Genomic DNA, 15,195 nt, shown 5'->3' with positions numbered 1-15,195 from the left:
AAAATAATACAGAAAACCAGAAGTAAATTGTACCAATATGGTGGGACAAAATGCAAATGATTAGTGGATGCTTATTGGCTCTGTTGTGTTCATTTATTTCTGAACTGTAGATATCACAGATACATAAAGACATATATTTCTTTTAATCAAGATATTTTTCTGTTTTCAAGCTGAGGAACTTATTAAGGACATACCTGGCAACTTAATTAAAGACACATTCATAAATAATATGAAAACCTCAGCATTCCCTCTAATGGAAAGACATTATTTCAAATTTCAAAAGATCATCTCTACAAAGCATATGGTGTTCATAAGGCAATGAGACTGGCAATCTCAATTTAATGTGGCAATTTTTCTTCAGTGGACCAGGTGTTTTTATGTCAGATGTAAAGAACTAAATTCTCTATCTGCTGGACTTCTGCTTGAAAGCAGAGAAGAGAATGGAGAGGAACCGCTTATATTTACTTCATTTTGTCTCCCCTAACCAAGGCACAGCCTAATTGTAAAAATTGTAAAAAAGAGCAATCGTTGCTTATGCCATGGGAGTGATCTTATATTAAAGAAAATAAAGGCACATGTCCATTCTTATTGGTCATGGTCTTCCATCTCCTGAAACACTTTTTCAGTTTAATTATGTCACCCTGTGATTGTAAGGGTTGATTGAAATTCTCTATACTGGAAAAAAAGAGAAAGATCTCCAGCTGATATATAGACTGAAAAGTTTATAAAAGAAAAAGCAAAGAAAAAGGAAATCCTGTGCCAGAAATTACTACATGTGATTTTTTTGTGCTTTCCCTGTTTATGGGAAATATGGGATGTATTCATATTACAGAAGTGTTAAGTTAATTGATGCAACGAAATACAAACTTTGTGCCACTCTAATCAAGCTTGTGCATAATGTTTTCAAAAATGTACAAGTTGAGGGCATAAATATTGAGTACCAGACCAGTCTAATAATCTGACCAATAACAAAACCATATCATTCACTCATTATACCTGAAAGTCTAAAGACCACCTATGGTATTCCAAATCTATTTACATTTCTTAGAATCATGTCATACTTTTCTTGCTGTTATTCTAATGATCTTCAAAAACAGTGCTAGAGACAGACCTTTGACAATATGCAGTTCAAGTTTCAGACACTGTATATCGATATTCACTCGGGATTTTCCTTTATATTAAAATATTTCCATAAGTATGAAAACGATACTGACATTAAAGCATTCTGGGGTACCTAAGAATTTACTGAAGACCTTTTCAGTTATTTGACAATTGCACAGGCAATTATCATGGTTGAATTAATTCTAAATTTTTATCTGGCAAACTGCTTCCGGAAAGTTTTAAGTTACAATATCAGAATAAACTAATTCAAAAAGTGCATTCATTGGCCCACTGGTTAGAGATCTAGAGAGAAATGTTTTAGATAAAAGAGTAGGAAACCAAATTTAAAAAAAGGATGACAAAGTATAAGGGATTGCCACATTCTTAAGCCAGCATGAGGAAGCTGGCATACCTTCTTGGAGCCAGAAAAGCCTTCTGGAAGTCCTGGATGCAGAATTTTCAGGTAGGTAGGAAATTCAAAATGTTGGGCTCACTGTGCGCACATTAAGGATGCTCTTGAATTTGACTGTCAAAAGTAGTCAACACCTACTATCTACAACAGATATCAACACAGAACTTAACAGCCTATACCTAAAATTGAATTCTAGGTTCTATGCTGGTGGTAAACACCTGAAAGTCAGAGTAGCACTTCTCGGTGTTTCAGCACTACCTTCTGTTCAAACTAGCCTAAGTAGAAGGAGAAACAGTCTCTTACCTGGCTTTAGTTCTAAAGAACAAGATTTGGTTATTTACAACATTTTGTAATGCATACTATAAAGAATACTTTAACCTAGAGCACTTTAAAATCTTCCTCGTTCTCTGAATACTGTTGATATTTAATTCCCTGCACTGGTTCCTCTGTTCTTCTATTATCAGGTAAGATAATATAAGTCTTTGTTATTTTATTAACAATGCTAAGTAAACAATGAAATCTCATCAATCTGTATGCTGCCAATACGTATTCCAAAGCTATTTTTATGGAAATAATGTACTTTGTGGGAGAGAAAACTAACATAAAACTTCGCCAATCTTTGGTAACACAAGGCATCATGTTCTAACCACTCAATGAAGCTAAAGAAAACATACGACAAGCTACAGACCTGAGTGTCTCCCCCTTTGAAAAACTTTTTTTTTTTTTTTTTTTTAAGCAGGAGATAGCACTGCAGTAAACATTTCGCTGCCACTATACCTTCAACAAGCAGATCAATAGGTTTCCTTCATTACGCTTTTAGCCAAACACATAGCGCATGCAGAAGCCAGAGGAGAGGCAGATAAAAAGAGTGAGAGAGAGAGAGAGATTGATGCTGGTAATAAAACGTCTGAGATATAAATGAGAATAAAAAATGGGGCCATTGCATAATACTCCCTAAGTGTAATTTTATAAATTAGGAGAATATGGACCTTTGTTGGTCAATCCGTTAGTTTTACATTTTGTACAGTATTTTTAAGACACAAGCTCAAGTCAGAGTACTTCTAAAAATGCCAATCTGATTTAATAATTTCTTATGTGAACTACTGCTTTTAAAAAATAAGTTACTATGTTTTGTGAGACTTGGATAATAAGTAAATTATAGATATATTACACATATACTATACTGCACAACTGCTAAATCAGCATAATTCCTAATTAATATTTCTACTTTTAGAAAAATCATTTTAGGAGTCCTGCTAACATTTACAAAAATTACAGGCATGAAGCTAACTGCTTTTCATGAAGGGGGAAAACCTTTATTGCATATTGTAAAATTCAAAGAGAATATGAATTTGCATTTTATCATTATACATTTTAGAGCATTCAAGCTTTACTTCTCTTGCCACAAGGGAATAAATTTTAAAGAAACTCACTTTGATTTGATTTAACTGAAAAGGACCAAAGACAGCAACTCATTCAAGACAAGTGGAATTGTCAGGGTGCTGACTGGGGCTAAGTAGGTATGAAGTACTAGTACTCTATAATGCATGGAGTTTGACAAACTATGAAAACCTTTCTGTAACTAAATGGAAGCAGAAGTTTTAAAAAAATTTCTGAGCATTCCTCCCACACAGGCACCAGTTGCCCATATCCACAGTTTCACCAGTGCAACTGGTGACAATAAAAAGGAACAGGTGAAAAGAAGCTTTTCCTAATTATTGGACTCAAGATGCAAAATAGCCTCTACAAGGATGTTTTCTATGAAAAAAAACTAGTCAGCAAATTCTACCTCAAATTCTCCACAATGTAGAATACACAGATCCCATTTCTCTTCTGCTGGAAGATCTTTCACTTCTTCAATCAAAGACCTTCTATGTAACAGCAGAAAAAAATCCCTGATAGTGTACACACTTTTTGGCAATCTTAGCTCTAGGGGTGCCAATTAATCCAATTCCAGAGCTTTTATCAACAATTCAAGTTGTAAGGAAATTTCTTATGATGAATCTACAATGTCTATTTCTGAAAATCAGATTTCAGAAATTGTTTATATCAGGTTATCTTTTCTTTATCTTTTGTTGTACCTTTCTCAGAAGGCATGTTCAGCTGACTTCCCACAGCACTGATTCCATTTCTTTCGTATCTGTGTTCCTGGTGTCCTCTGAAGGTCCAAAGCTATTTGGTGATGTCTCGGACATATAAAATTAAGAAGCTCTGAACTTGGTGCTTAAGAATCAGTTTAAGAAAAATATTTTCTTGGAATAAGAACCACAGAAATAGGTGTATACACAAGAAACAACCTTGAGATCCTATCAAAAGTGTGGTCCTCTCTTCCCGACAGATATGAGAAATTATGCTATACAACATTACTCCTTTTATTCCCCTTGATCAAAAACTAATGGCAGGCTTTTTGGATTCCATTTGACAATACCTCAGTTTGTGAGATTTTCTATCATATCATTTAGAGGTCAGGATGTTTACTGAGAGCAGCCTTTCCCATTTTCCAAAATAACAGCAGATGACATCGAGCATCGCTGGACATGCATCCTGACATTAAGCTGCATTTCTCAACAACGAGTCTCTTCCAAAGTTAAAAACTGCACTACAAATGTTTTATGGACCCCAGACAATCTCCAATCCCTCCCTGCCTCTTCAAATAGCTACAGTTGCCACAGAGATCTTCAGTTTCAATTGAATTGTTCCTTTGGATCTATCATTGGCTCAAATGGTCTGTTCAAAAATACTCAGGGTGCTATCCTGCCACCAGAGAAGAATGTATCCATACTTTTTTTTACACCTTCAGTTTGCAGTTTAAAAGAGGGCAATCTGTGTCTTGCACTGTATGGTTCATCAGCATGAAATGCTGATCAGCTGAAAATTTTTTAACTGCATCACAAGATCTGGTTCACTAGGCAGCCACGTTATCTGCATTTCAGATATGAAGATCCTCCCTTCGGATGGAGTATAAAGGACAAATTGCTTGTACAGTCACGCAGTGCCACCTTGACACTTCAGCTAGCAGAGTCTTTACTACAAATTGCAAAGCCATCCTTTGTGGACAGTGTTCACTAAGTTTTCATGCACTTAATACTCCAATTTTCTTCTTCAATTGCAGTAGAATCTAACTATTCCAATATCACTAATTGGTACTACAGCCTGATAGCTTTGAAGAAGGCAAAATAGTTTTTGGGATCTGATCAAGCAGGAGACCCATACACGTTGACCAGTCACCAGGCACAATACCTTGGTTTGTATTTCTCTGGAAGACAGTGATCCCTCCAGAACATGAATAGGACAAATGGCTGAAGTTGCAGGCAAAGCCAGAAGGGTCCAGTTTCCCTGAAGATGACTTCATAATCCATAGGTGCATGTTCAACATTTTTGCTGATGTGAACTATCACAGTTTGGAAACAAAGTGTCATCAAGCTGAAATGCCTGTTAATCCAGTGCTTTTTCTTAATTTCACAGAGATCATTCAGAAGAATGGCCGGTTGAGTGAGGATGGCATTTGTCTTGCATCTGTAAGCACTAAAACTAATTTCTTGCTCCTGTATTAGCTTACAAAAAAGTGGTTTTGTATGTGTATGAGTATAGTATTACTAATTTATTCCATATCGGTGTTTTGATGATGATCATGATAATAAACAGTGAGGCTTTCATATAATACAGTAACGAGGCACAACAAACTGCAGAATATGTAACAGGTGCTTTTAAGAACACATACTTGATTATCATTAAAATGACTTGTCTCCTGGTTGAGCCAGACAGCAACTATTTATCCATGACAGAAAAACTGATAAGCATCTGTCTTCTTAACAACTTTTTTATTATATCTTTTTCCTGTTCATACACTGAAACTAGAAAAAACCCTTTCTATTACTAAGGATAAGGAAGTGCAAGGAATGATTGCTTGAGAAGTCGAAGCTTTTGAGAACAAATTAGACACAAATCAGCAAGGTACTGCTTACACACAGATCTTCCTGCTTAGGGACAAAGTGACTGAGGAGGTGAGCTCCTTATGTTTGCATTTTGTATGATAGAACATTCACATCAGGTCTAGAACTTGGCCCACAGCGTGAGATAGCATAAAGTTTTTTGAAGAGATCTTGTCAACTGTAAGGGATTCTTTTAAAATACAGAATAAATAACTATATGTGCTCAAGACTGATTCGGTATTGCAGAAAACCTCAAGCCCATCTTTTCAAGTCATCTATTAATCAATTATAATATGATGAAGCCTAAACTTTACACAGTGGGTCATGGCATTAATTTGACAGTATTTTATAAATTCTGGTTTTATCCCATGATGTTGTGAATTCTAGTTTATCGTAACATCTTTCTCCTTTTTTTTTTTCCCATCCCAATTACAATTGAATGCATTTTTCTTCTCAATTCTTGCTAAGATGGTACTATACCTTATTACAGAAGACAACCACGAAGCTGATAGGGAAATATTTAGAACAGTATATGCGTTTTGGCAGGTACAGACCCAAGTTAGAGCTTTGGGAATTAATAATGAGCTTCAGATATCATAAAACCACCTATATCTAGACAGGTAATTAGTAATCATAATGTGATGGCCATCTTTCCAGTTTCACTGCCTGAAAATGGGTCAGACTAACCAGTAAAGCATTTTGCAGCCTGGACATCTCTAAGTTTATTATTTTTATTTTAATGTAAGAGATAAAGAAGGATGCTCTTATTATATAATTTATGCTCACATGTTATGTAGCAGTTGCCTAGCTAGACTACACATCGTGACGGTCCCAGACTGGTACAGTGATTTTAAAACCATGCTGAACATGGCTGCAGATTGATCATGCAAAATCTGCCCCCCCAGCTGATTTTGCCCCACTTGTGCACAGTGCAATGCAGAAAAGAAAAAAGTAAATAAACCCAAAAAAGTGTGATGGGCGAGCAGGTCGACTGTGTGAGAGAACACGTGCAAAGTATACCTCAGAAACACTATAGGTGGATGAGCACGAAGGGAGCCGAGCCTGGTTGTGCAGTGGGGAAAAGAAAACATTGTTAAAAAAGAAATGGTGGCACAGTAAGGGTCTCAGAAGGTTTTCTGTATAGGTGGTTCCAGCACTGAGGTAATAGCAGGGGGTTCACTAAGTTTCCACAACCAGCTATTTCAGAAACTCCAAATTTATGCCTTTTAAGGTGGAAGCTTCTTAAAAGAAGAAAAAGGTACTCTAATTATAAAATAATTAAAACTAATGATGAATCTATCAATCCTTCCTCCTCTAAATAACTGACACTATCCTTAGGACAATAAGGTATTCTAGGATGGAGCTTTACCTATCTGTCATTTAAAACTACTAGTTTTATTCTAACTCTGCAAAGGGTATGATGTGAAAACCCATCAGAGGCCCTATTCTTCCCTGTATCACCTTTATATTTTCAGATGCTCAGAACCAGCATTTTTGACAACAGAGTTTTTTCTTCAACCTCACTGCCCCAAAAACCAGAATAACTTGCAAAGTTACACGATTAATGGCCAGATATAGGTCAGTAGAAATCTGCAGATTATGTCCCTAAGCAATGTAAAGTGCTGTGATTCTTGAGGGATACCGTCCACTGTCAAAAGCTTTCAGCACAAACACAAGTTAGTTGGCAACACTACAGTTTTACTTATTGCTTAAGAAACCTTTTTTTTTTTTAATACAAGAAGGTCTTTTTTCTATACTATTAATCACTCAGACATAATTTAAGTATTAAAAAAGGAGTCTGCCATTATTTATAGGATTTCTTTTCCTAACGAATCTGAAAATCCTTCCTTTGGTTGAAAACATTTAATGTTTCAATTACAAAGAGTAGTCCAAGTTCTAGTTTGTCTTTTTTTTTTCTCCCTTAATTTTTGTTAGATTAATAATGATCTGATGACAACTGGCTGTGAAGAAAGAGTAAAAGGCGGAGGTTTGGAATTGTACTCCTCAAAGTTTTGAAGAACTTGGCTCATCTTGTTTACTCCTCACACTAACTTACCAGAGTACAAGGGGTATGCTAGACACTTGTGTACTTCTTCAATCTTCTCTTAGACAGCTACTATAAGTAGAATGCTATTACTTTCCTTGTCCAATTATCCTGTGATCTAATTATCCATATTTTTATTAATATCTAAGATAAACTTAATATTTCACTTCAGTCTTATTCGTATTAGTATTTAATCACTTTAAATAATTCTGTATTTTTTTTCAAAGTTCCAGTTGTAGAGAAGCAAATTATAATATTCCCTTCAATAAGGTACCTGTATATTTTATTTCTCCCTATGCTCACACACACATACATACAATTTTCCTTAATCTCTTAATCTCACTCACTCCAAATTCTTTTTTTGTTATTCATACCTGTATAAACTCTCAATTTACCTATGTCATTTTCTCATAATGATGAAATCAAAGGTATGCTAAGTGTTCTAGTCTCAAAATGATTTATTGTTCTTGAGGAAATGATTATGCTCATACCACACTTCTGTACATAGTGACTGCTGTTTCTTTTATTTTCAATAGGATCATACAATAAAACTGTTTAATCTGCTGCGCGCTTATAATTTCCTCATCATTTCTACGTCATTGCTTTCTTGCTAAGTAGTCTCCATTTTTGAGCATCTGCCTGATCTCAGCATTTTGTAAGTGTATTGCTTCTGTGTTATTAAAATTAAATGTAAATACTTTTCTAAACCCTATTGATGATTCTGCAATCTATACCCTACTCTGCTTACAATTTGTTGTCATATATGAACTCCAGTGATTGTTTCTTCCAGTTTGAGAGAGGGGACAGCTCTCCTTATTTTGTGTGCTACCTGACAACCCCTATATATTACATTAGGTGAAGCTAATGTGCTAACATTTGAGCTGTTGGGCTGTTTCCCCCCATGAACATCCAAGTTAAGGGGCCATGTTGTCAGTTACAGAAATTCCCCACTGTGAGAATGACTTTAAAAGAGCTATGCTCACTTACACCAGCTGAGGATCTCATTCAAAGGCTGCAAGAGCAATTCGTTGTTAGTCCCAGGGCCTTACCGGCTTGACTCAGATCTTTAATAATGGAATATTAAAACCAGGAATAAGAGTCCCGTAAATGTAATCCTTCCTCATGATCAAAGGCGGCAGGTACTTAAAGTAAGACAGAACACTGCATGCAGGAGACTGTAGACTCTGAGAGATACAGCTCTGTTTCATTAAACGTCATCTATTTGACAATATTTGGCCTCTGCAATGAATTCTGAGAACATTTTTCTTGAACAAATCCAGAATCTTTGATTTGGAACTATGCTTGTCAAAAGCCATACAAAAATTGTTTTGCATATTACTTGGGAACTCTGTGTAGAACTTCATATTTAGATTTAATTTTTTTTTCTGATAGGCTTTCCATAACATTTTTCTGCTGAATTTAAACTTCCATCTAAAATTCTTAGCCTGCACAATTACAAAAAAAAAAAAAGTATCTTCAGAACACAGATTGGAGCAGTATTATTCTGTTCAATCTCAACTGAACTCCACACTTTCAGGAGGGTATCAATTTTAGCAGGAATTATGAGTTATAAAATATAAAGCAGTCAGCTGTTTCACTGTTTATCATTTCAGTAGCTAATGCACTTATTTGTTACTGCTGCATTAAGGTGAACAGTAGGTGAATGCTAACATGTCCAAGTGACAGAAGAATAATTTTTCTGAACAGTATTTAAATTCAGCTTTAAACACAGGTCTCTGCGAGACATCAAAGGATTAAGCCATAAAAAGAACTGGAACGGCTGCAAGGAAGATGAATGAAGACCTCAAGAAGAAATGGAAAAACAAATCTCAGGTCAGGATGACTTTTTTTTTAAATGGTTATGCATTACTGCTGATATTAAAAGTAGTGTTTTAAAATGAAAACTCAGACCCCCAAACTACTTAATAAACTCAAATTTTCATACACGTTTTCAGTGCAATATTATTTTGAATATCTGTCAGGCTTTCTAAACTGTTGGTGGAATCTGGAATATTCTGCAGAATTCCAATGTTCCTACATGTTTCCAATGGCCTTTGAATTTAATCTGGAAAGCATGTCTTTGCAATTTATTCTGGAACAAAGGTTCCACCTTAATAGTATACACAATTGTGCAATAGCATTTCATTTTCACTTATGGGGCTGCCCATCAGATACTATACATTCCCCCTCCCACACCATTCAATACATTTGCCACATTGTAGAAGTATTAACAACGTACATCTAAACCCCTTTCCAAAAGCAGTATGGAAGAAATGAAAATTATTTTAAAGACAAACTTTTAACAGATGCCTCATTATTTTCTTTCCAATTGTCCACTATTTAGTAAGGAATTTTTCTATTCTTTGATCAGTCATTTGTATATTGTCTTTTAAAATGTTGCCTTATGTCAAACATCCATTATTACAGCAAGAATCAGAGCAGCAGTGACAAAGCAGCAGGTTTTAGCTATATGTTATTATACTTGCAATGTGTCCTATTTGTTTTAAGAAACTTAAAAGGCATATGCAAAATATATGGAATATTAGTTCACAATCTGACTTCCTTACATTGTGTAGGGCATGGCCACGAAATAACGGATAAAGTGGCACAGAGGAACAGGACAATTTAATGACAACTAATTTGTCATGGCTAATGCGATCACAACTTTTCCTTTGAAACCTTTCCCCATGTGACATTCTGTGAAATAACGCGTGATTAGAACATCTTTTGTCTAGTACAAAGTTTCACGACATAATTTTTTTCTGGCTTTATATTTATTCACTAGTACTAAATCATGAATTTAAGAGTGAGAAGTCTAAAATAAAGGAACTTGCTTTGTCTTGAATGTGACTAATAAATTTGAGAGACCACCAAATCTAAAGTATCACACAGCTTGTTCCCCCCAAAACCTGATTTTTTAAAGATTTGCCAGGGAAAAGATACAGTCCTTTAATCAAATTTATTTTATAGAAAGCTGCAATATATTAGCAGCTCAATTTCCTTGTGTTTGACCTGCAAAAGATTATAAACTCAGAGACTTCTATTTGACAATAAGCAGAAATCAACTTTGTCAGATACATAGCTGGATATGCAAACACATCCAAAAGGGGTAAAAATTATCAAAGCATTATTATTACCAATATTATCTTGCACTATACAACAATAGTGGATTACGCATTAGAATGATAGTGCTGAGAATGATAACAGTCATAGTGTATGGAAGACACAAACAGGACATGAATCTAAATAAATTCTTCTGAGAATCTTCACTGTAGGGATGCGCAAAGAGACAAATGGTTACTAACTTTCACATCTACTATGCTCACAACTGTTCCTTTTTTCGAATTTTCATTATACACAGTTATGCAGCTAAAATTCACTTCTACAGAATTAATTGCTGAAAAGCTGATCTTAACTTATGAGGTGAACTACTAAACACAAGGCACTGCTGCATGTATTGTTATGTTGGATTTGACTTGCTTTATTAAATAGTTCTGTGAAAAATGGACAACTTCATAGAGGTGTCGTGACTGATATGCTAGATCCTAATCCTTTTCTCAAGATTTTTTTTCATTAAAGAACAAACCTAATGCATAAGAAATACGCTGAAGAATTTTTTATATAAATCTGCTAAAAAAACAAGGAACAAAATTTGCATAGCTGGCATTTAACCAAATATTAACCTATTTTCTGAGATAAAATAGGGACCCGGAAATATTAAAGGCAAAGACAGAGGTACATGTGAACCTATATGCTTTTGGGTTACCTTAGATCAGCCATAGTTTTCAGTTCAGGGAAGGCTATCAATCACTGGCAGAAGATATTTTTATCCTTTAAATTAAGGATATCTATTTTATTTGTTGCTAAGCTTAATATTCAGGAAACTTTTAGATATGTAACCTCTATTTTGGAAAGGGACTTTTTTTTAGTTGCTGTAAAGCCAAGCAGTTTGATTAGCGTTCATTAAAATGTAGTAGGATATTCTTTTAAACAAAACCTGTCAATTAGGTCAGGTTTCTCACACACATTAAAATGAAACCCCAGCTAGAAAAGAAAGAAAACACAAAGGGAGAAAGAGAGAAAGAAAGAAAAAGATGGGGATGAGAGGACAAACCAAATCAGATTTGGTGTTACCAGCCAGTGGAAGTTTAAAAAAACCAGATCACCGAGTGAAATCGTACATTTACTCGGAGAGAGCATCCTTTGACATTGCCTTCTAGGTGATCTCTGAGCTCCTCCAGCTTTCGATGGAGCTACATGTAAACATCAGAAAATGAATTGAAAAAGCAACCTGTTCTCTTGTCACACTTTTTTTGTCTTTTCTTTTGTTCTTTGTCTCTGTGGTTTTGGTTTTTTAATAAATCATAGCATAACACATTTCTCACTGCCTCTGGCAAAACATTTCAAGACATCAAAGTGCTTTAAACAACACAGACATACAAGCTCAGTAAACCTGGAAACTAGAAACAAGATACTGTTGCTTGATTAACATGGCTTTTTTTCAGTACAGGGGAAAAATTGAAAAATCATCAGACAGATCATTCTAAAGATAATGAATCTCTGCTATATTGTTCATTTATTAATTTATTTGCTTGCTTATTGGTAAGGCTGTGTTCTAGAATTTATTTCCATCAAAAAAAAACTTTTTAGAGGTAAGTTTTCATGTTTGGGAACATCAATTATGGTTTCCCATTTTCTGTAAGGATACTCACACACGATTTTGTGTCTAAATATATATTTTGTGTCGTGAAATTAAATCCTGGGCAGTCAGATACAGAAATAATAATCCTAAATTAGGCGTCAGTGGGTGTTCATAAAAATAATAGGTGAATCCAGCACCTAAACAAGCTACATCTTCTGCAAATGTATACGCATTACGCATCTAGAATTGTATGTGACGACTCATTAAAACGCAGAGGTCACAGTAATTACATACACAATTTTCAAAAACAGCACAGAAACTGTGGCTGTTTTGTATTTTCCTCCACGTGAATTCAGTGGTCCTGAACGTCTCCCACTGAAACAGTGCCTCATTCATGTACCGTGCTCTTCTCACCTACGCTGTAACTAAAACCTCTTCCCAAAACACAAGATGAAAAGATAAAGCCTCACAGACAGTGAGGAATGCTACAGATGCCTCTAGCTGTAACTTGCATAAACAAATAGCAACTGGCTTCTTTTTCTATGCTGGGATCAATTTAAACGATGGCACTACTGGAAAGAGGTGCATAACTAACTCTTCCCCTCCCCTTTATGCTCAGTGAAATCACATTTTCACAAAGAGCAGCTGTAGAGCAGCGTTAAAGAACAGAGAGGATGGCTTGTCCTGGAACAAAGGCAATACACTCACATACAAAACCAAAAGAAAAGATCAAAAACCAAGAAGGCAGGAAAGGCAAGAAGAGTGCAGAAGAAAAATGAAATACTTAGTGCTTGAGAAAGTGTTAAAAGGAAATAAAGTGGGAAAAAAGCGAAAAATTGGATGGCTGAAAAAGAGGCAACTGTTGACGTGAAACCTTAACAGAATGGCCTGGACTGCACATGATCAGCATCTTGGTATAGATTACATCCTGTGTTTTAAACCACTTATTAGAGTGCAACACTATGCATGTGGGTACTGATTTAGACATCTGCCTGTTCCGTTAAGTGCTCTAAACATTTTAGTATGTTTGTACGAACGTAAAAAAGGCAGAAGGGACTAATGATTACTAAAACAGTGGCTCCATTCTTATTAGCCTCACATGAATCTCTCTCTCATTTCCTCTTTATTTACTCTGATTTTTTCTGATTTAAAGGCTAGATATATGTGAAATATTCAACTCTTTTGTAATGTCTTTTGCAGAATTAAATGCAAAAAGTGTAAGCGCTATAAAAATTTAATTATGTTTCCAGATGAGAAGCAGTAGTCTGAAGATGAGTAAGTCACTTCTCCATGTAACAGGCAGTTAAAAGACAACAAAAAAACATAGATCAGAGAAGTGGTTTAATCATGATCACCAATTTACAGGCACTTCAAAAAAGTTGTTACTGTCTCTTATTTGTGGTGACATTCAAAGCTAACTAACCAGCAGCCTGCCTTCAGTAGGTTGTTCTATGTGTAGCACAGAAACAAACAAAATGTGACCCAACAGCAATAAGAATACTAAAATAAAAATGATGGGATGGTGAGAAATGGAAAAGCCCCTTCCCTCCCACCCCTCACCTCCCCCTTTAACAGGACAAGTGTAGGCTATAGAAGAAAACTTGCAAAATAAATGTTAGAAACATATTTACTTTGAGGGATCCAACTCTACTAGCAACTCCTTTGCTTTCATCCGGCCGTCTAATTTGCTACAATGGGGGAAGATGGGTAAAAAAGACAGAAGATAAAGAAAAAGTGAACTTAAAAAAATTTCCACACAATCAGTTAGCAGTACATGCAAGACATCAATTTGACTCTCTGAGACACCTCTAGAGGACAAAGACACAGACTCTAATTTCTGGAATAAATGATGCTTTATCATGGCATTTTAAACTTGCTTTGTTGATCATTTTTATTTCAATATATTACCAATCGGGCACATATGTTGCATGCTGAATTCACTAACATTTCTTAAAGAATACAAGTTACTTATCTGATTTGGATATGAAGAACAATGAAGTCCTAAAACTCTAACTGAAGAAACAAACACCCTATACCTTCTACAAATCATATGATCATAGCATGCTATAACTGGGACGATCAGGCCTGGCAAGTATCGTGATTGATACGTGACAGAATGCAATATAGATTCCTATGGACCCAGGCCTAGAGATTTTAGCCACTGCTATCAAGATTCCCAGTTAAAAATTATGCTGCCCAACCAGAAAATTTTAATGCCAGACCAACATTAGATTTTTATTTTAAATATACCACGTATATAACCTCTCCCCCAACATCTCCTACCTGATTACTTTTCCTTTATTATATATGTTTTTTTCCTAGATGATGCAGAGGATGGAAGAAACAAATGAGGTAGCTGCTCAAAAGGCTTCATACTGTTAGAAGTACGTAAAATAAAGCATTCATTTATAGGAAAAATTCTTTTCAGAATTGCTGAATCCAGTAAATAAACCTCTTTTACTGATAAATTAAACTTGTGTCATACCATTGGAAGTAGAGAGGAACAACACAATAAAAATGATTTTAGGGATATCATTCTAGTTTGAGTCAAGACTGAATTGAAAGTTTTTATTATCTGATGGTTGTTTCACAGGTTGTGTAAAACAAAGTCCCACACAACCCAGATGAACCCTTTCAAACCACATATTAACTGTCTTTTTTTTTAAAGAAATCTCAGCAAGGAAGCCAAAGACTTAATGAACCATGGAAATTCAACTATGGTTTATGTTCTCTGGAGCACACTCGCAAAAGTACAAGTTAGATTGCCACTGTTTGTTTTTACCTGACCCATGGAAAATAGACAAATTAATATTCAAAACACAGTCAACTGAATGTTTTTTTTACTTGTACTAGGTTCTCAAGAAAGTAATGCAACCAAGCAATATATTAAAAATCTAAATATTTATCTAAATATATTTATCTAAATATATGCTTCAACAAGGCCCTGCACTTGGGCCACAACAACCCCACGCATCGCTACAGGCTTGGTGAAGTGTGGCTGGAGAGCTGCCTGGCAGAAAAGGACCTGGGGGTTCTAATTGACATGCGGCTGAAGATGAGCCAG

The 15,195-nt window shown here is 35.4% G+C and overlaps 1 protein-coding gene across 8 annotated transcripts in view; it reads right to left on the bottom strand.

Moving 5' to 3' along the window:
- The window catches only part of GPHN (gephyrin), a 299,636-nt gene that overhangs the window by 65,714 nt on the left and 218,727 nt on the right, over positions 1-15,195 (bottom strand). For 4 of the 8 annotated variants that reach the window (XM_054200605.1, XM_054200607.1, XM_054200608.1 and 1 more), the window contains one exon: positions 13,763-13,819. The exons of 3 other annotated variants lie outside the window; for them this stretch is intronic. In XM_054200605.1, the coding sequence (XP_054056580.1) occupies positions 13,763-13,819 (57 nt within the window). Of the gene's footprint in view, positions 1-11,670; positions 11,743-13,762; positions 13,820-15,195 lie in introns of all 8 variants that reach the window. One more of the 8 variants, XM_054200612.1, reaches the window with a different exon arrangement.

This window comes from Rissa tridactyla, chromosome 4 (assembly GCF_028500815.1).
Source record: "Rissa tridactyla isolate bRisTri1 chromosome 4, bRisTri1.patW.cur.20221130, whole genome shotgun sequence".
In the NCBI taxonomy this organism is placed as follows: domain Eukaryota; kingdom Metazoa; phylum Chordata; class Aves; order Charadriiformes; family Laridae; genus Rissa; species Rissa tridactyla.
This window is presented reverse-complemented; position numbering and strand designations above follow the sequence as displayed.